This window comes from Malassezia sympodialis, genomic scaffold, assembly GCF_000349305.1.
Source record: "Malassezia sympodialis ATCC 42132 genomic scaffold, msy_sf_9, whole genome shotgun sequence".
Classification (NCBI taxonomy): domain Eukaryota; kingdom Fungi; phylum Basidiomycota; class Malasseziomycetes; order Malasseziales; family Malasseziaceae; genus Malassezia; species Malassezia sympodialis.
In genome coordinates this window covers 762,034-787,475 of record NW_017387807.1, presented here as the reverse complement: position 1 = coordinate 787,475, position 25,442 = coordinate 762,034, and the positions used below count along the sequence as shown (strand labels likewise).

The window sequence follows — 25,442 nt, the reverse complement described above, 5'->3', positions numbered from 1 at the left end:
GCGCGAAACGCCGCCGGCGCCAGAGGCGGCCGCGTCTCCGTTGACCCGTTCCGGTTCTGAGGCTACAGTGACACCAGCAGCCGCACCAGTTCTGCGTGCAACAGACATAAACCTGGATGGCCTGCCCTCTCTCTCATCGCAAACCCGGCGCGTAGCGCGCGATGGCGTGACTGAGTCGGAGGAGCCGGGGGCCAATGGCTCGTCAGCGCGCATGGGCGCTCTCAAGGCGCGCCTCAGTGCCTCGGGCCTCTTTTCGCTGCTCTGGGAAGGGTACTGGCACCGTTGTCTCGTGTCGGTGGGCTTGCGGTCGCAGCTCCCGACGCCTGCAAGCTCGACCTTAGGTGTCGAGGTCATGTATTTGCCGCGTACATAGGTCCTACAAGTGTTAGGCGAGGGCATTCTGCCAATCAGCCGCATTTTCTTCGTCGGCCAGGGCCCCCGCAAACGAAAGGAAGTTCTGGGGGCGGTGCACCTCGTCCCAGAAGGCCGCTGGTGGAGCAAGTTGGAGTGTGTACTGGAAGTGCGGCGTCCACTGCGCCGACAGCGACAAGCCGTAGTTCCACGCACCATCTGTTGGCACCAACGTGGTGCCCAGAATTCGATCACTAAGCAGCAGCTGAGCCTTGTCAACCATTCCGCGATGGAAGCCCGGCGCTGGTCCCAAGGCATCCGCAGCCGACGCCTTGCGACCCCATTCAAAGCCCGCCACACTAAGCGAATGCGCCGCGAGACTTACCGAGCCAGGCGTGAAGGCACACGTGATGCAAATGCTGCTCGCGCCCCACTCAGGGTGCGCTGCCATCATCCGGGCATGCATCGCAACGTCGCTCGGCGCCAGATGCGGAAGGTCCTGGGACTGCGTCTTGATCCACCCTAGTGGCTCCAAGTCCTTCAGCATGTACTCATGCGTTGGAAGCGCATCGGGAAGTTCGACACCAGTGTTACTGCCACGCTGCGGGACCCACACAATCAACTGGATCTCCTTCACCGCAGGCATGTCAGGCGGCGAAGAACCGTACAAGAAACCAGCAACCTGCGTGCGCAGGTCGCTGGTGACGATAAAGGTCTTGAGTATGTTCTTCGGGATCACGTAGGTGAGTGCTCCCGCATCCTCGCGCACGTCATCATTCGACACATACAAGTGCTGGCACCGAAGCGGCAAGTTCGTCGCGCTAAGTGCCCGCACACGCCAGTCACTCTTCGAGCTAAATTGCTGGTTTTCGTACTGCGTCGTAGTGACCGTCTGGATCTCGTCGCCATGCACATTAACCGTGCGCGTTTGCGTCGCCGTGACCTGCTGTTGGGGCTGGTTCTGGTCAATCTCGGCCATCTGCTGCCGTTGCGTCGACGGCGCCGAGATCTCCATGCCCAGAATGATATCACGGATCTCGCTCGACGTAAGACTGGCCACCGCCACTTGGTTGCGCCGTCCATAGTCCTGTAGGATAAGGTCGCGCAGCGCAATCTCAACCTTGATCCATTCCTCATCAGAGAAAGACGGCCAAATATGATGCGGCTGAGTGATGGTATTGATCGTAGGCCGCAAAATGACCTTCGTTTTCTCCGTATTGACGTGCAGCGCACGTAGAAGAAGGATGCAGCGCGAGAAGGCTGTATACGACGAGATACTCTTCAGCCAGTCATCATACAGGGAGTACAGCACCATCTGCGGCTGCGTCGCACGCAGAATCAGGTCGCCAATCTTCTCAAGCTTCATACAGGCCTGGAACGGCAACTGTAGCTGCGAGCCCTTAATCACAATGTTCGGGAAGTCAAGCAGATGGACCTCAAGCGGATCCAGCATACCCTTTCGCGTGACAATCACCTGCTTGGGCTGCTCTTCGACTGGCAGCGAGCGCACAAGCGCAGCCACCTCTTCTGCTGTCTTCCACTTGGCCAGCTGGCCGAGTCGCTTTTGACCAGCCCAGACGGACGTATGAATGACCTTGAGGAACAATTGACCTGTGCGGGGGTTTAGGATAAAGATGGCACCGTTGATAGGCTTCGTGACCAAATTGCCCTCAAACGTACGGTGAATGGTGACACGGTACACATTCGTGTCATCAATCATCCAGATCACTTGGTTGCTGAACAGCTCCGCATAGTTACCCGAGTTGAGGTAAGGTTCTGTCGGCTCCGAACTGTACAGCTGCAGACCCTTGCGGATACGCTCACGGAGCACATACAACGCCGGATTCGCTTTCATGATCTTGGCCATGGCCTGCTGCAGCAGGGGCTTCGCACCGGGGATGTACGACCCGTACGCGCTATGCATGCTGTAGGCCAGGTCAATACCGATCAGCACACCACTGGGCGACGGGTAAATCGAAGTGTTGTCCGTGGTGTAGTCCAGATACTTGGCACGGCAGTAGCGCTCAATGTCGTGAGAGTCAAAGTCACCCCATCGCAGCTGCACGTCGATCCACCACTTAGAGCCACTTGCGCCGCCCATGACATCACGCGAATCGGTCAGGAGCGATGGATTCGACATGGGCCACTTGTACGATGCAAACAGCACAATATCTGCACACGACGCGTTCATGCGGTACGATTTACGAGGGTGGATGGTCTCCTTCTGGACCGTCTCGATCTGCAGCGCCTCTAGTTCCTGGTCAAACACTTGGCACAAGTCCATAACAACACTCTCGTGGATCTTCTGCCACAAGTGCGCTCGGAACAGCTGGATCAGCGAAATTTTGAGGGTGGGAATCTTGCCGTGCATAAAAATACCCGTCAAATCCAGCTGCACCTGGAAACCGACATACACGTTCGCACGGTTGATTGTCGGACTCCACCACAACGTAAAGCGCCGGTTGGGAATCTGCGACAGACCGGAGCGTTGCGCATTGGTCAGCTTCTTGTGCTTCATCTGGTCCTCAAATCCAGAGGCCTTCTCCCAAAACAAACCTTCCCATGTAGGGAAGTTGCAGCCCTTAAATAGCGTGTGCTCCAGACAGCCTTCTACACCACCCAATGCAGCGATAATATCAGTACGGTACTGATTCAGCTGCCACAACTTGCCATCGTGCCGCTGCGATGTCCACCAGAAAGGATTGTACTTGAGAAGCTGGTACTGCTTGAATTCATTCCGCAGACGCCACATTTTATCGTACGACAAGATCGTCCGATCCTTCTGGAACAACGTATTGATGCGTGGAATACCACGGTCCCACGAGTCCTCCAGATCCTCTAACGTCAGACGCCGGTTCTGGGCCGTAGCTTCACGACGCTTGGTAGCATACTCGGACCATACTCGCGACGAGTCCAGGAACTCAGACTCCCAGCTCTGGATGTACCGGTATAAGTTGGGAATTAGTTGGTCCTCGTCGTGACTCATGCCCGAACGGAAATGCGAAATACCTGTCTCCGTCTGCTTAGACCAGCGCAGATCAGACTGTGGGATGAGAACATGACCCATCGACAACATGCCGAGACCGCCCAGCTCTTTCGGCGAGTAGAAGACCACGGGCGGGAAACGGGAAGGCATCTTACTGTTCAGACCAATCTTCACTCGCGTCTGGACTTTGTTTTCACACTTCACTAGCAAATCGAGCAGCTCGTTTGTGTGAATCACCGCTTCACGATAGTAGGTCATGAGTCCAATCAGCGACGTGTTCCATTTATTCACAATCTTGGCAAACGGCGCGGAGCCAGCGGCCATGAGCACTTGCCGTACACGGTTGTGGAAACTGGCAATGGATTCATCCGAGACACGAAGATAGGCCTGCGCACTACGCTCACCGGTGCCTGCGTGCACTAATGACCAGACACCGTCGCGCTGATCGCCCATATCACTCTGGCGAATCTTGGGCAAAATGCGTACCTCGAAGCCCTGCATAGCGAATAGCAGGTTCGGGTTGTCCTTGCTGTATACACTCACGAACGTGTCGTCCCACTCGATCGTGGTTAAGCTGCGTGGCAACGAGTTCTTCACAGTCCAGAACACTGCGCGGCCCAGGTTCACGTCGTGCTTGTTCAGGCGCATGCGACAGTCACGGGGCCAACATTTTTTGTTGTTATACCCAATCAAATTGCTGTTGTTTGGATCGGGGTTTGCGCTCAAGTACCGCTGGATAAGGTCGCGAGCCTCATCCGCCGTGAAACGATAGACAATGTGTACACGGTCGACGTATCTCATGTACATACGTACCGGGTGACGGGTCTCGATCTCCGTACTTTCGAACTGCAAGAAGCCGTTGGGCATCTTGGGCGAACCGGCCATATCACTGGCGCGGCGTAGACCTAGAATGAGCAGATCCAGAATCATGCCGTAGTACTGGAACACAAAGCCAGAAAACTGAAGTCCACGGAGAAGACCGTACGAGTTGACATGGGCCATGTCCTTCCATACAATCGACACATTGTTCTTGGCCGTGATGTAGTCAGCCAAATTGTGGTCCATAATCAGGCGCAATAGACGGTTGAGCAGCGTTATATCAACCTTGTCGAAAACCTTTGACAAGGTCGTTTCCATTAAAACATTACACTCGCCGTTGGAGGTGTCCCAGATATCCGTCAGGTTGTTCACACCATTGCACCACTTGTACACGAGTAAAGGCGGTGGCTCCTGATCGCTGGGCTTGATCCAGGCAGGGAACAGTGCACGCTTGTCCGCCTCATAGGCCAAATACTGATCCAGATAGGCATCCGTGATCTTTTCGATGGGCTCAATGTCATACGTAGGTACCAGCTTGGCAAATGTGTCAAAAAACTCCAGTCCCACCTCCTTAAAGGCACGCTGGGTCAACATGAGACGTTTGATGCGGGCCAGGGTCTCATGCGGATTGTCAAAGGCCTGCTCAATTAGTGCCAGCTCCTCACGCTGTGTCTGGTTCAGTCGAGCTTGCACACTGTAGGCTTCTTTCAACTTCTCTAGTGCAAGCACCAGCAGTTTGGTGTCATGTTTAAAGTTGAGCGACGGAAAGGGAATGGGTTGAAATTTGCGACTCTCGAGCCAGTGCACTGTCGACGTATAAATGGCCACGGCCGACTCGGATGTGATATACGGGCCATCTTTCAGGTATGCATTCTGGCGTTCCTGTTCAGCCTTCAAGTACAAACGCGTTAGACGACCCAGGTTCTTCCTGCTCACCGTCTTGTCCACCGTCGCACCACGGCGAATTCGCTCACGGTTGTAGTGCGCGACGGATGTCCACCAATCTGCCTTAGACTTCACATATCGAAGGATGACATTTTCAATCGCTGTCGGCATACCTGGAACTTTCCAAGGCACATTGGCTTTCCAGCAGCGCCACGCTTCTGTTAAATGCTGCAGAATGGTCTTGCTCTTGTTCTGCTTAATGCCTTCAGGCATCATGTCAAGCAAATCGTGCATGACGGCAGCGCGCAACTCCAAGTCAAAGTGCGACTCAACACGCTGTTTGGTCACTGACTTGCCTCCTGAGCGTCCATTACGTCCTTCAAACTGACGAGCAAGCAAGTTTCCAAGCCAACGTTCAAGCAGTGGTGTGATACCGCGCATGAAGAAGATCCACACACGCCATGACGGACCCCAAAACCCAACACCTGGCCCTTTGCCGACGGGACCAGAATTGAAACGGTAGTAAATCACATGCTTCAAGTCTTTACAGGTGCGGATTTGGTGCATGACCTTGTATTTGTACCGATAAATACCTGTCAGTTGACCCACATGATTGAGCAAATACTGCAGACCATCAGCAAGCTGGAAGGCGTCGCAGTTGCCAAGCCGGAACTGAACATGTGCATCAACAATTAGCTTGGTCAAACGCGCCATCTCTCGTACAAGGTGGAACGCATTACCAAAACGCGATTTTTTCCGCTCCTTTGTGGTCAGTGTCTTGACTGGCTTCAAGTTCATATTGTAGTCCAAGTGCAAGTAAGTGAGTGCCTTACGATGAATCAACAGGTTTAGCATGTTGAAGCTCTGTCGTACAACCTGCAGACCCGCCTCGAGCCAGTCGAGATGGGTCGTCTGGAAAAATTTGGTTGCCTTGAGCTGACGGAACAGGTATTTTTTGGACTGCGCTTTGTGGGGTCGCGTGTGCAAAGTGTTATGCACATATTTCTTTAGAAGTTTTTGGTAACTGACCCGCACCTTGACGGGCTGACCGGGAGGGCAGTGTTCTAGGTACCACGCCTTGATGAGCGGGACGTCAACAGCTCGTCGTGTTGCTCCACTTCGACGATGATACGGCGGTGGCGCCCACCATAAAGCAATGCCATCCGCTGTCAGCTCATTTTCAAGAGGGGCTTCATCCAAAAACGGTTCGAGGCCTTGTGGGAGTACAAAGGCCTCTTCCTCAGGAAGCTGATCGTCGCCACTGACACCCACTCCAAACACGCTGTCTTCGTGTGGGATGACGGGTTCACCATCATTGTAGTGGTCACGGAACAGATGTCCATGATTTAAGGTGCGGCTCGACATAGGGTGAAGCGACGGATCAAAATAGAAGGCGGGAAGATCAGGGTCATCTGTCCGCACGTAGACGTTCTTGGGTTCATGATAGGTTCCCATGTAGACGGATCGTGGACGGCTGTTGTAGAGGTGAGGAAAAGCTACTTTGTATTCGGTGCGAATTTGATGGCGAATGATCACTTTTCTTATATCATTAAACTCATTCCAGTCGTCATCGTAGTCATTCATATCTTTGTACAGAGGCTCAAACTTGGGACCTCCAGGGATGGCCACATTCAACGACTTGGCCGTGTAGAAGGACTTGAGATCAAAGAGATAAAAGTAGTTCCGGTCACCAGTCGTGAAGTCACTCTGCAGTGTACGTCCCAGGCGGTAAAGTGCGGCCATTTTGGGCAGGTCCAGTGTCCAGAATCGGTACGATGGTCCATTGATGCACTCACGATCTTTCACTAATGGTTTATGGTCATAGAACCAATCAATTATGGGTGAATCCTCTTCATCGTCAAGCTCGAGCTGGATGGCCTCTAATGGTTCCACGTCCAAAATGTTGTCACCGTAGTCAATGGGCGGCTCCTCGTCATCGAACGGTGGAAAACGCATACGCTTGAAATGTCGACGATCACGCTTCTCTCTCCGCATAGCAAGCCACATACTCGCCCACTGCGCATGGTAAATAGGTTCCACGACTTTGGGGACATCATTTACAAACGTGATGGCACCTGTAATATGATACAACACAGGCACTTCGCGGACCTGTTCCCAAGGCATGGGGATGTTCTCAAGCAGCTTCATCATAGCATGTGGCACATATTTGAGCGCACCCAAATGCACACGCTTCTCAGCGCGATACTTACGGTTGCTCATATCACCGTGGTCTTTGATAATTTTTCTAACATGTTCGGGGGGCAGCTCCTGCTTCCCTGTATCAACAAACGCTGTCCTCCCACGACGGTCACCATATTTTCGGCTTTGTGTCTGTTTCCACTTGCGAGCTTTGGCTGCGAGTTCTTCTGGTGTCATCAATTTAGGTTCGCCAGGCGGTGGTGGCAAAAACCCAGGGGGTGCACCACTTGTCACACCGGCGTAACCAGGCGGGGGAACTCCCACCATATCTGCCAAGTTGAACTATATCAACAAGTCAGAAGGGTACGAATCAACGAGCACGTTAGCGCTCGTGTCGTTCGTGGCGTCGGAGATGAAAACCAATCGCTCCAACCCGAGAGCAACCAGGTTCTTTGCTGACTAATTAAAATTGCCTACCTAGTCCATTTCGTCGTCCACCAGCTGATCTGCTTCGCTTGTGCTAGGCGCCGACTCGGAATTTGTTCCTGCTGTCTTCTTGCTCGACGGCTCAGAAGGTTTAGGAAGCTGTCGGATATTGAATTTTGCATCTTCGGATTTCGAGTCAGCACTGGAGCCACCTAACATGCCCGAAAACATGCTAGATAGAGCATCCATCTGGCGACGAGGGGGCTGCATCCCAAAGTACACAGAGGAGAGACTCGAAAGAAGCTGCGTGAGAAAATTGACACGTACCTCAAAAGCGGACTCCATTCCAGTGAGAATGCCTTCCTGAACGATCTGTCGAAGTAGCATCTGCCATGAGACCCGAATTTCTTCAGGCACGGCACCATCTTTGCTTTGTACATCACAAACTAGGGCCACTGCTTGTTGCGAGAGATTGAGAGCTGGGTTTGCAGTCATAAAAATTTCCACCGCATAAGTCGAGACCTTCGCAGGCGATTTGTATTCTCTAGGATTTGGCTTGACCGGCAAGAGTAGCGCTGGGTGCTGAGCAATGGCTGCTTCCACATACGCGCGTAGAAATGCGCTTGCACTCTCAGGAACTTGCAATAGAAGAATGCTAAAGTGTCAGATGTTTCGAATCACATACGGAATCCAGCCTCGCAGAGCAAATGTGCCTACAAGCACACGTTCGATCGAGTCTTTGCTTGGCCCACTAGGGTCAGCGTTTGACAAAGCAGCCGCATATTTCGTATTCCATTCTAGCAGCATTTTAGCAAAGGGTTCGGCCGCCATAGTGCTGAAGGCACATGCTGCAATAAAGTGGCTCTCGGCCTCATAGTACTGATGACCTGCTGCATAAGATTGGCAGGCATACCTTTACAGAGCAATTCGGCAAGAAACAAACGCAATTTCTCATCTCCAAGCGGATGATGACACGCGGACACAGACCATTTAACAGCAGCTGCAATAGACTTTCGGCGCCACATCGGAGAGCTAGTTTTGCTCAAAATGGTAATGATGCGGTCTAAATTAGAGTCAAGGACTTACTGCGAGATTCATCGTTAATGGGAACGTTGGCCTTCACATAAACATCCAACAAGTATTCAGCCAAGTCACAAGCACTGCCCTCCTCGTTCATGTCGAGAAGCTGGATGCAGCCGTCAGTAAGCATCTCGATGGTCTCATCAAATTTATTTTTCCGCAGTAGTCGTACTGCCTTTGTGCGAAGCTTTTGATGAAGCTCATAGCCACCATTTCCACCAGGGATTGATTGGAGTTCCATCACAGCCAAACCGTTGTAGGATTGAAAGCCGTGCGCTCTATAAGCCCGCGCATTTCCTAATGATGACTGTCGGACTACTCAGTGCCATGTGGCGCGTTGATCTATCTCCACTCAAATAAGCTTGGTGAGCCTCTCGATCTCTTTGCCTTCGAGGCGGCATCCTGTCCACTCGTCTAAGAGACGTGCCCCTAAATAGTTACAATAGAATCCAATTGAAGAACAGTCGTTAGTTCTTATCACGTACTGGTTCGTTTTTAATACGTTCCAGTCGACCCGAGCGCACCTCTCGCGAAGGGCCAAGTTACCCATGTACTTGAAGATGTGTTTGCCAACTCCTTTTCCCCGGCATTCCGAAGTCACAAATATGTCTTCCAAGAAAAGTGTAGGTCGTGATGTCCACGTCGAGTATGTATAGTAGTACTGTATTAGCGTTCTCTAGCCGTACCAAACCAAATCCAACTGCCTTTCCTTCAAACTCCGCAATCACAGCCTTTGCAAAAGGCCTCGTGAACAAAGTTTCTTGCAGCTGATGTTAGATAGAAGACTCATACAGATAATTCGGTGGCTTCCACCTGATCCAAGGCATTCTGATACTCAGCAAGCTCTTTGATCTGTGCGTCAACATTTCATAACTTACAAAGTGTAATATTGTCGGTATATCTTCAGGAGTAGCCTCGCGGATGTTGGTTGTCGTCATAGTGTGGTTGCCAAGGATCAGGCACAGTGTAGTATATGCCGTGACTCATCCTTGCTTATCTAAGGCGTGATCAAACTTGTCAAGATGTCACCTAGACTAGGTGAAGTAAGGGGAGCGACAACTAATAGGCGACACATTATAGAAAGCAAGAAACATGTACTGTCTACATGGAAGCTTATACATGATTTCGACGCCCGGCGCCGAAGAAAAATGGTCAAGGAAGGGATCAAATTCCATACATCACCTCGTATTAATGGTTTCAAGACCTTCCAGACTGTTCACGCTGTTTCCTCGAACGACCTGATAAGTTAATTTATAAAAAAATCAGCGTACCACAGTACCACAGTGGGCGCCATCCTTCCAGAGGTTTTGGTTGTTTTCAGCTTGGACTTGTTCCACGGCGTCGTCGACAACGAGATTTAAAAAAAGATCATATCCACGCAAAGTTCCTTGAATCTTCCGACCACCCTGGATGTTCACAATGATTCTTTTCTCGAGAAAGCGTTTCAACTCCGGCTGCGACACCTTCGACATGGTAGTGTGTGCAAATCGGAGTTGAGATGCAATGTGGGCATTTCATACCTAGGATTTAATCTTGGGAATTATGTCAGCAACATGCCTGGCTCGATCACAGCTACGCGAACTTCCTCCCCACAATGTTGGAGGATGGCCCCGATGGCACCTCGGGGCAGCATTTATTTCCTCCTTCCACCTTAGATCATGAACAACAATCAGAGCAAGACAACGCTGTGATATTTTCTCATGATATGGAAGAATCTGATCTGACTCATCAAAGAGATGGTGTCACATACCCAGACTCTATATCTGTGTTTGATCGTATCCGGCAGGGAATGGCACGATTCGGTCGCTTATCTGGTATGTGGCTCCCTGGTATAAAGTACACTTCTATCAATGGGAGAACAGATCATTCTAGATCTTCTTCACGGCCCATGGGCGGTGGTATTAATCACGATGGCGTTTTTTCGAATATCAACGCAAAGCCTGACCGCGTTCGGGAAAGCATAGATCCACACGACCGAGGAGATGATGATGATCTGGTATGTTTTAGCGAGTAACATCAGGTGGACGAAACATTACCTCCAACCTATGAAATTGCGGCCGCAGACTCTGCTCCTACCTACTGGGAAAGCACCGTCTTTGGTGCCAATTCAATTGCTGATTCCGACACGGCGTGGTCGCCCGATGGATCATTTGTTGGAGACGTGGATGAAATGATCATTGGAACGATGACGATTGGAACCATTTTTGCATTTGTATGGAATATGGTTATTAGTGGCACGTTCCAGTTTATTGGGTTTGTGCTCACTTTTCTTTTGCATACGACGCATGCCGCAAAGCTTGGCAGCCGGGCAGGTCTAGGCGTCTCTCTTATTCAGTATGGTCTCGAACTTTTGCGCAATATCGACCTTGCTATGAAAGAAGCTTTGAAAAAGAAACAAGCAGCCTCGAAATCACACTCGAGTGATACTATATCCTTACCTACACAAAATGCGCTAAGCCATTCTAAGCTGATTTGCTGTTTCATTGTACTCTTTGGCCTGATCCTTTTTCTTCACAGCCTTTTGACTTATATTTATATGTACAAGAAGAGTCACTCTCTCGTTAAACAGGCGCGGCGACAGGAGAGGGAACAGGCATTGCAGGCCCTTCCTACTGAAAACCAGCCCACTAGTGAGCAAGACAACCCGCTTCCTCGGACAATTGTTGAGCATTTGAGAGACATGGACCCTTTGGGCTCTGTGAGGCGAGCGTATGATCGCTGGCGCGAGGCGATGATGCGTGACCTAAATGCATTTGGTCCTAGCGACGTCGAAGCGATGAACGAGACTATACCTCGTCCCTATTTAATGGGGAACCGTGGTATGCTGTTATTTTCACTTAATGATGCTCTTGCGAGCAGAGATTTGGAACATCCCTATTCACATCCCGTCACTGTTACTGAGCTGCAGAATTCTCCGTTCCAAGGGCTTCCCGAAGAACCACCAACACACCGTTGGCAGGATGTCAGATTCGTCTGAATAAAGCGTTAAAAATCTTTTTTGTATAGTATGGTTTATGCGGGGATACATAGGTATGATGCTAGCACAGAGCCACTGCAATTGGGTAACGGTTCGTGCAGCCTGTGCGTAGCATCCAAGTCTATCGGCCGAATGCTATCGCAGCACCGTAGCGGCGATACGGCGTTACTCCTTCGGTGCGTATGAGCCATCTTTCATCTACGAGTGGTTTTCAGAAGAGCTTTCCGGCTTTGCCAAAGCGACCAGTTTTACCATTGCCTCCTCCGGAGAAACATGCAAAGTCTTTTTCATGGGACTATATAAAATCCGTTTTCGAGGCCTTTGCGGAGCGAGAGCGTGCGCTGGAACTTCGCATTGAATCAATTTGTTTTAACGCACAGCAAAGTTTACGTGCATTGGAGGGTCAGGGTTCGAGTTTATCAGAACGTGAAGGTATCACAGATGGACCCAACCCTTACCTTGGTATTCGTCTTCTCCAAAGAATGGATCAACTTCAAAAGGAGAATGACGATCTATCACAGCGCGTGGAGGATCTAATCCACTCAACGTCTATGGAAGCACTTCAATCACTTCAGATGGAAATCCAAGGTACGTTTTCTGTCCTGATAAAGACTCTCACCGGTTAATCGAGGCTCTAGATCAAACGTTGTCCCAAACTGAGCAAAGGTGCATATCTTAGACACCCAAGTTTTCTGCACTTTCTTTATCTTTGTAAATATCTGCTTGGGCTTGCTTCTATCCAAGTAATGCACGGATCATGTAGTTACGACGGTAACCGAGAAAAGTGTCCGAGCGGCTCGTGACACTATTTCTCCACAACCGCCACCGTTTCACAATTTCAATTTTGTGCTAGGCGCATCGAAGTTGGTGCAGCGCAGCACACTCTTTCTTGTTTGTGCTACTCTAGGATAATGGCGTCCACTATCCTTCTTTCGGTAGGCGAATCGAAGTTTCGTGTGCTCAGATGGGTATACACACCCGCGACTAGGAAGCTTTGGACTTCAACTCTTCGAATGCGGGCCACATTTGAAGGTCGCTCCCAGAAAAAGCAAGAGAAGAAACCTAATACTAACAACGGTACCCTGCAAGATAATGAACAAGACAATGACTCTATCTACTACCCATCTTTTAGCTCCGTGTCACAACTCTTTGGTGGCGGTATGGTCATAAACGAGTCATCGTCTGATTTTGATGAGCACGATGAGCGATTAAATGCGGCAGAAGATATTTGGAAATCCTCAATGCGTGATGGATGCTCAGAATTGATGGGAGGACTTTCTTTTCCCTCTTTGTTATTTCACGTTCCTGGTCAAAATACTGAGGATGTAATGCGCATGAGCAAGGATTATGCAGCATCGCTACAAAGACATACGTCTTTATCCACTTCTACTATTAATCGACACCAAAAGACCTTTCAGCGAGTTTTTCCACTAACTCGACAGGGTCAAGGACGAGATGGCTCGACTCGCTCCTTCTCCACAACATGCCCGCGGTTAGCCACGTCATCCACACCATACCAATTGCTGGGCGTCTCCCCCACTGCATCTGCTGCTGATATCAAGTCTCAGTTTTATACTATCGCCAAGAAGCTTCATCCTGACAAACTCGATCCAAATTTGACCAAAAAAGAACAGGAGCAATATTTGGAAAAATTCCGCTTAGTGGTCAAGGCGTATGAGCTTTTGAAAAATCCGCGCCAGAGAGAAATGTACGACAAATACTGCATAGGTTGGGAGGGTACGCCAGATGTACCACCTCGAATGCATTGGTCCTCTCCCTCTCAGTTTCGACCCACTACGCAAGCGGAGTGGGAGCAGTGGTACATGTGGTCAGAAATGCTGCGGCGTCGTGGTCCATCCTGGCAGCATATGGCACAAAATCGGTCTACTTCAGATCATTTTTATGGTCATACGAAAGTCACTCCGGAAGATGCGAAGCGCCAGCGCGAGGCTGCGCCTCTCAATCACCGTATATTCTTTGTTTTATTCTTTCTGGGCAGCATTATTGCTACGATCCAAATCGACGGTGCCAAACAATACAGCGCTCGAGATTCGAGTGTAGCAGCACAACATACATCTATGGTTGCTAGGAATCTCGAGCAAGCACGTATGCATGCTCGGAGTGAAGAGGGACTATTAAGGCAACGCCTTATGCTTGAGCGGGCTCGCGAAATCAAGAAAGCCAAAGAACATGATCAAGTTCCGATGTTGACTTCATGACCCTTGTCTAGATAGAGACTCTCCCGCTAATGATATCCGCGTATTGCTCGCATGGGGCCCACCACTGCTCATCGCCACGACGGTACACAAAGTCAGCATGTTTTACCATTTGAGCAATAGGCGTGATATGGATTTGTCCTTGACGAATGGAAATCATGGCCGATGGTGGATCCCATGCACAGGCAGAGCCAGCATGTTTCTCCAAAAATTCACAGCATATGACAGCCAAACGAGAGGCTTTCAAACGATCCAAGGGTGATGGTGTGTCACCCTGTAATTGATGAGAAAGACGCTCGTATCGGCTGTCAAAGATCGCACCACCCTCCTTGCCGAAGACGTCTGAGATGAAGGGGGCTGTGTACACAGGCGAAGCCTTTTCACTGCAAATGACAATTCGTCCATCATTAGAGTCTTCTGGATCGGCTTTGAACCGACGTTTCAAGAACTTGAGGTCTCCATCTAGCTGGGAAAGGGTGATGCCCCTCTCAGGCGTATAAATGCGTGAAGCAGACACAGCCAGGCCTGCCATAACAGGAAGAAAACCACAATGACCTCCTTGTACTTCCAACACAAACACACGATTGCGAGACGACGAGGCCGACTGAAGGATCATGTCGCAGGTGCGACAGAGGACATTAAGTGATGTATACGTTCCCACTGAGTACTCGTTCAGAGGGAGGTTGTTTGAAAGCGTTGCTGGAAGTGCCACCATAGGAATACGGAATGGTGGAAAATCTTGGCGGGACTCACTTAAGATCTTGATCGATTGAAAGGCTTCAAATCCTCCAATAATCAGTAGACCCTGGATCTTGTTCTTCTCTAACTGATCCGCAACACCAGGCAGATCCGTGTCAGGGAGTAGGCGGTTAATACCCAGCTCGGAGCCACCCGAAGAGGCCCAGGAGTCGACACGCAGCCAGCCGGCTTTGTAAATCTGACCCTTGATTAAGCCTTTAAAGCCATTTTGAATTAAAAGCGGCGTATGTCCATGGTGAAGACAGAAACGCACAGCTGTGCGAGCAGCCGCATTAATACCACCAGCCGGCGCCCCAACATGCATGATGCCAATAGTAAGGGGTTCATCGTTAGGTGCTTTGCCATCCATTTGGATAGAATTGTACAGAAAAATTTTGACTCCATCATGGAATTCTTTTCCGCGCAAGCTCATAGCATCATCAAATCTTTTCTCCTTAATGGCCTCCGGCAAAAGATTGTTATGGGCAATCGATTCACGGAGGGGAAACCGCGTTACACGACCTTGAGTGATTCCAATAATGTATGATGGTTTTGACGGTTCGTCTTCCATAATTGCTTCAAGCGCGTCAATGGCTTGAAGCGTCGCTAAAATACGGTCATTGGCGTCAGGACTTCCTCCACGCTGGGTATGGCCCAAAATGGTCACACGAGTGTCCAAGTGAAGGTCACGAAGTACCGCAGCGACCATATCTGATGTGATTGGCTGTAGCTCACGATCAATAGCGCCCTCAGCTAAAACCACAATTGATTTACGCTTTCCTTGTTCTCGTGTCTTTAAGAGCTTTTCCCGTAGGTCCTGGCGCCAATCCTCTGGCGGAGGTCGTTCTGGAATAAAGACATAATCGGCGCCCGAAGCAATACCTGCCATGAGAGCAAGCCAGCCGCAATGACGACCCATCACCTCAACCACAAATGCACGGCTATGCGAGCTTGCTGTGCTCGAAATTGCATCAAGAGACTCACAAATGCGCTGAAGTGCCGTAGAGGCGCCAATTGTAAGTTCCGTGCTGGTGAGGTCGTTATCAATGGAGCCAACTAGACCTGCCATGTGAAGATGAGCGAAACGCTTCGCCTGCTGTTCCGTAATTTTACCCGTAGAGTGCAGTTCTTTCACCAACTCCGGCCATTCTGTACGCAGAATATCGGCTCCTGTCAAGCTGCCGTCACCACCACATACAACCAGCGAATCTATACCGTGATAAATCAAATTGTAAGCAGCTTTGAGACGTCCTTCATGCTCCCGAAATTTTTGGCAACGGGCTGTTCCAATAAGTGTTCCGCCCATCTGACTCCAGCCCCGCACATCGTCCCAGCCAATTTTAACGATATAGCGGTGATTCAAGTAAGACTCACCGCCATCAAAGTCACCAAGACGGAAGAAATCTCCACAGTTATACGAAAGAGGCATATTGTTCAGATGCTTTACATTGACATCATCATCATCCCCAATCTCAGCTTCATCATTCCCCTTGACTAGACCTTCATACCCTTCACGGATTACATAAGTATCGCAACCGCGATAGAGTGCCATCTTCACAACCGTAGATACAACAGCATTCATTCCGGCACAGTCGCCGCCAGACGTAAGAATGGCTACACTACGCTTTTGAGCCGACATGGTATGGGAGATAGCTTTAAAGTCGGGCCGAGCGCCTCGGCCTTACCTCCACAGTTGGCTCAGGCCAATTTAAATTGATCCCAACAAATTATGCGTTATAAGGTCAAGCTGGGGTTCGATAGGCACAGTTGACCTTAGCAGGGATAAAGACAGCTACGTCCCATATCCTTCTATTCAGAGGTGTATTCTTTTGAACCTTGGCTGAAAAAATTAAAAATAGATTTAATGTTATATAGAACTAAATAATGGAAACTCATATGGTACTTCGTCGATAAGATACCTTTGGATTCCAGATACAGCTTCACACTCTTCAGAATTAAAGTACTAGGATTCAAAAATTTCTATAAAAATTATCTTTAACCAATTTCAATAACATAAAAGGAATCATCCTTGATATAAATTTGAAGGAACCGAACCCCCCGGCGACGTACTATCTCCACGAATCTCCTGTCTCAGTCTTAGAACACTAACGACACTGTCACCCTAGCTTTGAAGCATGGGCATACTTAGTCCTGGCCCACTAAAGCAGGGCAGTGACCAATCTCAGTTCCAATCTGAGTGTGGAAATATACACCCTGGTGGTCGTCAAAATTGCTATAGTCTTGCTTGACAGTAGGGAAGCCATGAACATTTTCTTGACCAGGGTACAGTTTCCAGTTCGTAGAATTTGCAGGGTAAATCCAGACATAGTTAGATGGATGTTGGTAATCAAACCAACGAGGCGGAACCGCAGGAACCCAGTCATCCCCACTAACAACCCAACGCAGTTTATGGCCAATGGTTTGATCCACGTAATCGGCAAAGGTTGGGTTCCCTGTGCGTGGCAGACCGAATAAGTATGAGCGGTAAATCCCATCTTCTAAGCGATTCTCAAAGTCAACGGACGAGATGAGACCCATAGCAGCACCTTGAGAATGACCAATGACAGTAACACGATTTTCATTGTATTCCTTTTTAAACCGTTTGATGGCATCATAGACACGATCAACAAGTTGGATATATGGCTGCTGAAATCCATGGAATAGCTTCACACCTTCAGGGAAATATTCGCTGTAACGAGCATTCGGCGGTTCGCCAAGAAAGAGAAGATCGTTAGAGGAGGACTTTAGCGAAGATACATTTGTACCCATATACGCAACGGCAATACCAAGACTCTTTGAATGATAGATAAGAGCGCGTTGTTCCATGTTTCCGTCACCAATTCCCCATAAAAGAGTCGAATCACCCACTTGAAGACCCTTGTGGTAAGATCCAGGAGTGCAATAACATTGTTGAACAAGTCCAGCTGCCTGGGAGAACTTCTTTAGATCGTAAGGAACCTCTACAGGCTGAGAAGTAGATGATTGAGCCCGTCGATTGAGAGTGGCAGCCAGCGAAGAGTAGAATGAAGTTACAGCGCAGATGATTAAGGCAAAAAAGACGACTTGAACCATGATAAGTTTGGGGGGGGTTGTAAATACCCCGTCTTATATATGTTTACCTTTAGATATGGAGGTGTACATTTCCCGTCATGATAAGGGATGGGCAAGTCTTATTCTGTGTACGGGCTGTGTAATCGGCAATAGAGATAAAGAGCGAAAGTATGGAGCATGTGGAGTAAATGCAAGCGACGTAGTTATCAGAATCACAGAAAATGTGAATAGCTTGATATACAAGTTTAGTGCCCTGACAAACACAGTAATACTTCTTCACATGCAGGTATAACTCCGATCAACAAATTTCGCTATGATAAGACACGACCCAAGGGGAGCGCGTCAACAATTATGAGAAAATATCAACGCAGATTTAGTCCTGACCGACAGTAGCCGGGCAGCGACCCAAGGAAGCACCAATCTGAGTGTGGAAGTAAACACCCTGGTGATCGTCAAACACACCCCACTCTTGGCTGACAGTAGGGAAGCCATGCACGTTCTCCTGACCAGGGTAGAGTTTCCAGTTAGTGCTGTTGGCAGGGTAGATCCAGACATAGTTCGAGGGGTGCTGGTAGTCAAACTCACGAGGAGGCACCGACGGAACCCAGTCGCGACCACTCACAAACCAGTGCAGCTTGTGACCAATGGTCTTGTCAACCAGATCAGCGAATACGTGGTTGCCAACACGAGGGAGACCAAACAGGTAAGACTTGTACAGACCCGAATCAATACGGTAGTGAACATCCATGGAAGCAATAAGACCAATAGCGGCACCCAGAGAGTGACCAATCACAGTAACACGCGATTCATTGTATTGACTCTTGTACTTCTTGATGGCGGGCATGACATCGTCCACAAGCTTAATGTAAGCTTCCTGGAAGCCGTGCATGAGCCTAATACCGTTAGGCATGTACTCGCTGTAGCGCGAGTTCGGGAGGTCATGCCAGAACAGAACATCGTTGGCATCCGACAGCAGAGACGATGTGTTGGTACCCTCGAAAGCAACAGCAATACCAAGGCTCTTAGAGTGGTAGATCAAGACACGCTGACGGAAGTTACCATCACCAGTCGACCAGAGCAGCTTCGAGTCACCAACCTCCAGGCCAGCCTCGTAGCTACCAGGCTTGCAGTACGACTGCTGAACAAGACCAGCTGCCTGAGAGATCATATCCACGTTGTAGGGCACATCAACAGGCTGAGTGGTCGACGTCTGAGCACGACGCTCAATAGCAGCGGCACTCACGCTGCTAATTGCGAAAGCGCTAAGCGCGAGGGCAGCAATGCGACTGAAGAACATTAGTATGAGGGAAGCTGGCGAGTGCCGAAAACCCTGACCATTTAAAGGCTTTCGACAAGGTAGCCGAGATGACTAGTTGCATGTGCCGGCATGTGATCTGGGATATGAAACTTATCCAATCAATCGACATATTATAATTCGATATATGTTGACCCTAACGTATTGGCCAAACTGCATCAAATGACAGGACCTACGTGGATCACGAGACTCATCCCACAGACAAGTATCAACCTGATATGTTACTCCACCAATTTTGATCCGAATGTATTGGACAAATCTAATCGCACATATCACGAGATCTTATGCGGAGGAAGCGGGGCAACAAAATGTAACCAATGACATGTGCTAAGAGTGGATGAAGGAAGGATGAAAGTGCAATAACCTGGATCGATGGAAATGCCTGCATGCAGAGGTATCTATAAATAGACGCGATTAATTTCCATTGGCTTACTAGGGCGAGGAAGCGGGCCGGTTCGATCTAATGGCTCAGCTACGACTCCGGTACTTGTGTGTCAGTCTCGCCACAGTAATGTTACAAGAGGGGGCAAAATATCACGAAGAAATGGAGCTTGAAAAACGTACCGGTTAGGATACGAAGTTGACCATATTCGCTCCTCCGTAGATCAACATTATGCAGGTTTCTTGGTCAGGCTTTAGAGATCATCCAATCAAGTAGCGCTTTGGGCCCGTGCTGACTCAGCACCTTTTTTGGACTTATTGCTACGCGGGGTTGAGGAAGCCGTACATAGGGCGTCTATCGACCACCATGGCTGAATACAAGCAGGCACAGCCTGTGAAACCTGATCCAGGCAATTATGGTTAGTTATATGGTTTCTGATCTCGCAGGTAACCTGGATTCTAGTCAGAAGCAGAAGCTTTCCGAAATCTGGGATTTGATTTTTCAAATTTTGAATGACCCTGACAAAGTCAAGGCTGGGCATTTCAACCTTGATAACCCTCACCACGGGCCGCCTGATAATGCGAGCAAAGAGGCCAAGGCACTTCATGAAGAACAACGTGCACTCAAGGACCTCTTCACTACACATGGTGTTGATGAGTTTTACGAACAGTTATGGTTCCTTTTTGGCCCAGATATCCCTGATATGATCCTACTCAAGTATCTTCGTGCACGCAAGGTTTGTTTATTTATACGTAACTTACATCCAGTGGAATGTTCATCGCGCATTCGCCATGCTTTGCAAGTGTCTTAAATGGCGCATTGAAATTAATATTATTGACATTATGGCGAAGGGAGATGTTGGACTAAGTGCTGAAGATAAGGACTTTGCTCGACAAGGGCCTGCATGTAAGGCTTATGCTGCTGGTATGACCGATAATTTAATGCCAATTATCTATATTCATGTGAAGCGACATGTTGCAAAGGAGCAGGGTGCTGATACTATGACAAATTATGTCGTTTCTTGTGCTGAGTCCTTCCGCAGAATTGTCAGGCACCCCATGGACAAAATTGTGATCGTCTTCAACTTGTCCGGTTTCAGTTTGAAGAATATGGACTGGCATTCGCTCTTGACAATTATTTCTATACTTGAAGCGTACTACCCCGAGACCCTCTACAAGCTTTATATTTATTCAGCTCCTTGGATTTTCCAAGGTATTTGGAAGGCACTGGCGCCCATGCTCGATGCCCATGTCCGTGCGAAGATATCATTCGCTAACAAGCCGGCTGATCTCGACTTGATTCCCAGTGATCGCCTCGAAAGCTCCATGGGTGGCGACTTGGCCGAAGCTATGGAGTGGACCCCTACTGGTGAAGGAGAGAAACCTGCCCTTATGCGGTCAGACCCTCAGCGTCGACAGTACTGGTCTCAATATATGCAGCAGGCAAAAGCATATGAAGAGATCACGCGCCGCTGGGTTGCTTCCCAGGGCCAGGATGATGCGTTAATGGAAGAACGCCATTTTATGGCTCTTAAAGTCCGTGCGACGTTTTTGTCGCTTTCGTCCTTCTTTTTCGCAAGCTCTATGTACGATCGTGCGGGTATTATTCGAGATGATTTTGCTTTGGAATGGACATACAAGCAAAAGAACCAACGAATCATCAAACATGTTGTCGGTGAGGAGATGTCATTGCCAACCCTGCAAAAGCTCATTTCATCGCGCGAAGGACATTTTAACACTCACCAGGACCAGAGCAAAGAAAATTGGAAAGACCAGCATTCTAATGCAGCCTATGGAGCTGCTGCTGGCACTGGCGTTCGATCGCAGCCTCGCTCGCCCAACGACGGTCGTCACACGTTTGGCACGGACTTAACTGGAAACCGCAATGTGACTGAGACGCCTACTTATGGCTCTCGAGGGGCCAATGCTAATATCGCTGCTGGCGCCGGTGCTGGCGCGGCCACTGCGGCAGCCGGTGGAGCAGCGATGATGTCTAATGGTCAGATGAGCAACTCTCGCTCGAATTTGTCTTACTTGGTTAAGACTCCTCGTTCGGGTGCTGGCTCTTCGAGTGCCTCAATCTTCTCCTCTTCTAGTGAAGATGACCTTTTCGTCGATGCTGATGATTTTTCTCGTAATCAAGGTTCGTTTGGAGACACGGTCCAAAACGCTCAAGGTTACTCGGAGCAGTCGGAGGGCCAGGCGCAGGAAAGGTATATGGATGGTGAAGATCAATACGAGGAAGTGCCTCAACGGGATGGCCAAGGGGCAGAGGATGAAAATGATGAAGCCTGGGCTTCTAATTCACAAAGGCCCACCAACGAGGCATCTGGAGATGAGTCTCGCCGCCAGCGTGGTGCGCCACGTCCTATGGTCGGTGAGAATGAAAAGCTTGCAGGTTTTGGTGACCTTGGTCCTGAGGCGCATGACCAAATAGCGGAGAGCAACGAAAAAATGCGGGAACCGTTTGACCCAAACCACAAGCGCGCCCAGCAAAGTATTTGGTCGCGCTTAAATTGCTGTTCAGGAAAGAACATTGACTAGCTCCCCTTCCTCGTCGTATAGATAGATGTTCCCTTAATGTAGCCAATGTGATAGATTTTTTTTTTCTGTTTGGACACAAATTCTTGGCACTAACTAACGGTTTAGAATCCTTGCAAGCCTTGTTAAATTGGTCGTACAGTTTGGCTGTATTGTGGAGGTGCCCCGCTTCGCTCGCCGCCACGAGAACGGACGCGTTTCACACCACTGCCGGCTGTCGACGCGTGATCATTAAGAGTGAGACGTGTGGCACATACCGCAAAAGATGACTTCTAAAGAGACAGAATCATCTGAGGATCATGACTTCGTCGACGTTGATTTACATGACCAGCCCCCGCCCGAATCTATCATACGCACAGCCAACGCGCGCCATCTGGGAACCCGTTTGCGGTCTGGTTGGCTCTCTCAAGTCACGCTTCATCCACACCTTCCCTCTAACACTTCACATTTGCATTCTGTTGATGGAGGTATACAGCATGCCATCGCGTCGTCATCCACACCTGATTTGCATACCATTGCTCAAGGCTCAGCAGGGTCCTTGCCGAGAAATTCCATATACCAGTCGTCACCTATGGCTGGCAGGTCTATGGCTTCAATGACACCATCAGCTCTACCTCGAAAGGTAGAAGGGCGTTACAGAAGTCGCCTTGAGAACCCTAAGTCCGCGCGTCTACGACCCTTGATATTATCCAAGGAGCCTCAGTCATCCCCACAGGGTGTTCATTTCGATGCACAAATGAAGCCAGGAATGACCATGACCATTCGTGATTTAAATGGAGAACTAATTATGGTCCGCTCACCCATGCCTGATGATCATGAGGAATACACCGAACGAGTACTGACACCGCTTGCGTCAAAATTGCTTTTACAATCAGGGCGTAGCAAGAGCGCGCAAAGTGATTTACGTAGGTATTCGCCTGACATCAATGACAGTCCGTCTTTGGAGAGATCTCGTAAGAAACAACAAGAAAATACCAAAACGTCCTCTAGCGAGCCAGATGATGCAAGTGACACAGACACATCGCTCACGCAAACAGGACAATTGGACAGTCTCCATATATTCTCGCGTGGTCAAACATCGCAAGGGTTTGATCGTGACACTACCTCACAAACCACTACGTCGTCGCCCTCCGGCACTACAAATTTGGGACTCTCAGAATCCGCAGATGGCAAGAAGACGAATTTAACGAGGATGCTACATCTCCCCCCGAAGCCCCGACAAGAGGAAGCCAAGCATTTAGCTGACTTTTCTGCCATGATGCAAGCATCGCAAAAAATGCAAAAAATGCGAATACAATCCGGGAAGGCAGAGTGTCGAAAGCGAATGGAAAAAGAGGCTCACGCTAGACAGGTATGGGATCAGGAAATTTTGCCTTGCTGGACTCGAGCTAGGGAAGAACCAAAATATCGTGATTTGTGGTGGGACGGTATTCCTCCAGCTTTGCGAGGACGTATTTGGCTGCGAGCCTGTGGAAACAATTTGATGCTCTCTCACAATTTGTTCGGTCAAGCGTTGGTGCCTGTACAGCAGGCTCTCTCTGATGGCAAGATACCCTTGGAATGGATAGAAGAGATTGAGTCCGATATTTCGCAGACGCTGCCTTCCTTGCGATTATTTGAGGCAGGGACAGGTCCTTTGTATGAAGATTTGAAGAATGTGACGCTGACTTTCGCATTTGTACGCGCCGACGAAGCGTCACAGCGTGAAAAGCAACCATATCCGGATTTGACTGCCTTGTATCAAAAGTATTCCATCTATGTACCGGGAACTGCAAGCCTTGCCGCATTGTTATTGATGAATATGTCACCAGCACAAGCATTACTTGCATTGCTGAATATGATCTCGTCCAAACCGTGGCTCAAAGCAATGTATAAACTGGACACACGTCACTTGAATTCAGATAACCGTTCCAGTGAGCTGCTCGGGTACGACCGTGTCTTTAATGCCCTGTTAGCTGAGCGTATGCCCGACATTTATGCCAATTTGCACAAGATGAATATTCGACCTCTTGAATATCTACATGGCTGGATACAGACACTCTTTGTACCCTGGTTGGAAATTGACACTGTGTCACACCTGTGGGATATTATGTATGTGAGGGCGCATAACTGACTTTAGCTTCCTGGATGAGGGTGAAGCCACACTATTCCGCATTGCTCTGGCGATCATAGAGCTGCTGGAACCCAGACTCTATGTGCGTGACCGTGAAGAGCTGTTGAGTATTTTGCAAGGAAAAAACCCTGCAGCAATTCACGTTTGGCGCCGTGAAAGCAGCACACCAGATGATATGACCCCACCTTCGGATCGAATATACGCCCAATACATGCTCACGGAACAGAATATGTTCCAGTGCCTTCAGGCTCAAAACATTTGGTGGAAGGACTTGACTTTGCAGCGATTGCTGGATCGTGAACTGAATCGATAGACATGTCTAGGCTTCATACAAGGGCGGAAAGATGGTATCACTGGAGGAAGGCACAGGGTCAGACCTAGAAGGAGGCGGAGCATAGGCAGGCGGCATCGACTCAGAGGAAGGAGAGACCACCCTATCACAGGTATTGGCAGAATCAAGGTATGATGGTGGCAAATTTGCCGTAGACGGAGAGGAGGGAGACAATATCTCCTCCAAGGGTATAGCATCATTGTTAGGTGGTCTTGTGAAATTGGAAGCTTCAGTCCACGTCTGTAAAGATATAGATAATGGCTCTGGTGGCTGCCTAGATGCCTCATCAAAGTCAGGCAGCTCTTCATCGAGTGTAAGGCTTTCCGTATCGTTAGAAGATGTTATATTTTGGTAATCAGGAGGGATGGTTCCCTCCCCTCGAGTTACCATAGACGTGTGTTGATCTGAAAGCGCCTCGTGATGATTCACTGGGCGAGACATTTCATCCAAAGCCATTGCTGACATGGCAGTAGCCGGAGAGATGACTGGTAGGTTCGTCATCGTGTCATCGTAGCCATCATACTCCATAGCATCGGTAAACAAGCTAACCATGGAATGTGATTCTCGCATTGCATGTTTGTCATAAGACTGCTTCTCTTGCACATCAGATTCGCTGTCTATTGGTCTTGGTAGCACGGGCGGACTTGGCAAGATTTTGATAAGCCGGCGTGTTATCATATCCAAATTTTCACCGTGAACCCCCCTAATAACTACGCGGATAGTCAGGACGAAGCGTATATTATGCAATGCAGTGTCTTGAGAAATCGATTCGCAAACTTGGTCACCACCCAAGCTGTGTTCAGTAGAACTTGGCTCAAATGAGCTAGATGAAGGTTGTGAACAACCAAGAACGCTGCCTGGATGCAACGCTAAACGTAAATGAACTGCACGTTGCGAGTTAAAACGACAAGACTTTCCACTAGTTGTCACCGTAAATGTCTCAAATGCGGGAGCAGTTTCAGTCATGGATCTAGACACATCAGACGCTGTAGAAGGTGTTGGAGAAACTTGCTGATGATCCATGTGCTCAAGGAGAGCCGCATCCGAGTACATTCGTCCGGCGGGGTGTGACTGGATAACCCGCACAAGGGTG

General features: G+C 49.3%; 6 protein-coding genes across 6 annotated transcripts; 1 reads left to right on the top strand and 5 right to left on the bottom strand.

Moving 5' to 3' along the window:
* Positions 1–385: 385 nt before the first annotated feature.
* Positions 386–9,236, bottom strand: MSY001_2150 (uncharacterized protein; the record flags this gene model as incomplete). Its single annotated transcript, XM_018883988.1, has 7 exons — positions 386–7,522; positions 7,679–7,870; positions 7,934–8,236; positions 8,324–8,496; positions 8,693–8,792; positions 8,859–8,964; positions 9,211–9,236. 7 exons carry the CDS (start codon positions 9,234–9,236, stop codon positions 386–388), a joined length of 8,037 nt encoding a protein of 2,678 aa, XP_018740693.1.
* Positions 9,237–9,864: 628 nt separating this feature from the next.
* On the bottom strand, positions 9,865–10,158 carry MSY001_2149 (uncharacterized protein; the record flags this gene model as incomplete). Its single annotated transcript, XM_018883987.1, has 2 exons — positions 9,865–9,924; positions 9,958–10,158. The coding sequence occupies 2 exons, from the start codon at positions 10,156–10,158 to the stop codon at positions 9,865–9,867; spliced, it is 261 nt and encodes an 86-aa protein (XP_018740692.1).
* Positions 10,159–13,889: 3,731 nt separating this feature from the next.
* MSY001_2148 (uncharacterized protein) lies at positions 13,890–16,256 on the bottom strand (the record flags this gene model as incomplete). The annotated part of the gene is made up of 2 exons (XM_018883985.1): positions 13,890–15,713; positions 15,816–16,256. The coding sequence occupies 2 exons, from the start codon at positions 16,254–16,256 to the stop codon at positions 13,890–13,892; spliced, it is 2,265 nt and encodes a 754-aa protein (XP_018740691.1).
* Positions 16,257–16,762: 506 nt separating this feature from the next.
* Positions 16,763–17,689, bottom strand: MSY001_2147 (uncharacterized protein; the record flags this gene model as incomplete). The annotated part of the gene is given in 2 exon segments (XM_018883984.1): positions 16,763–16,810; positions 16,829–17,689. 2 exon segments carry the CDS (start codon positions 17,687–17,689, stop codon positions 16,763–16,765), a joined length of 909 nt encoding a protein of 302 aa, XP_018740690.1.
* Positions 17,690–18,041: 352 nt separating this feature from the next.
* On the bottom strand, positions 18,042–18,965 carry MSY001_2146 (uncharacterized protein; the record flags this gene model as incomplete). The annotated part of the gene is made up of 1 exon (XM_018883983.1): positions 18,042–18,965. The coding sequence occupies one exon, from the start codon at positions 18,963–18,965 to the stop codon at positions 18,042–18,044; it is 924 nt and encodes a 307-aa protein (XP_018740689.1).
* An 815-nt stretch (positions 18,966–19,780) lies between these two features.
* MSY001_2145 (uncharacterized protein) lies at positions 19,781–21,908 on the top strand (the record flags this gene model as incomplete). The annotated part of the gene is made up of 2 exons (XM_018883982.1): positions 19,781–20,101; positions 20,133–21,908. 2 exons carry the CDS (start codon positions 19,781–19,783, stop codon positions 21,906–21,908), a joined length of 2,097 nt encoding a protein of 698 aa, XP_018740688.1.
* Positions 21,909–25,442: the final 3,534 nt, after the last annotated feature.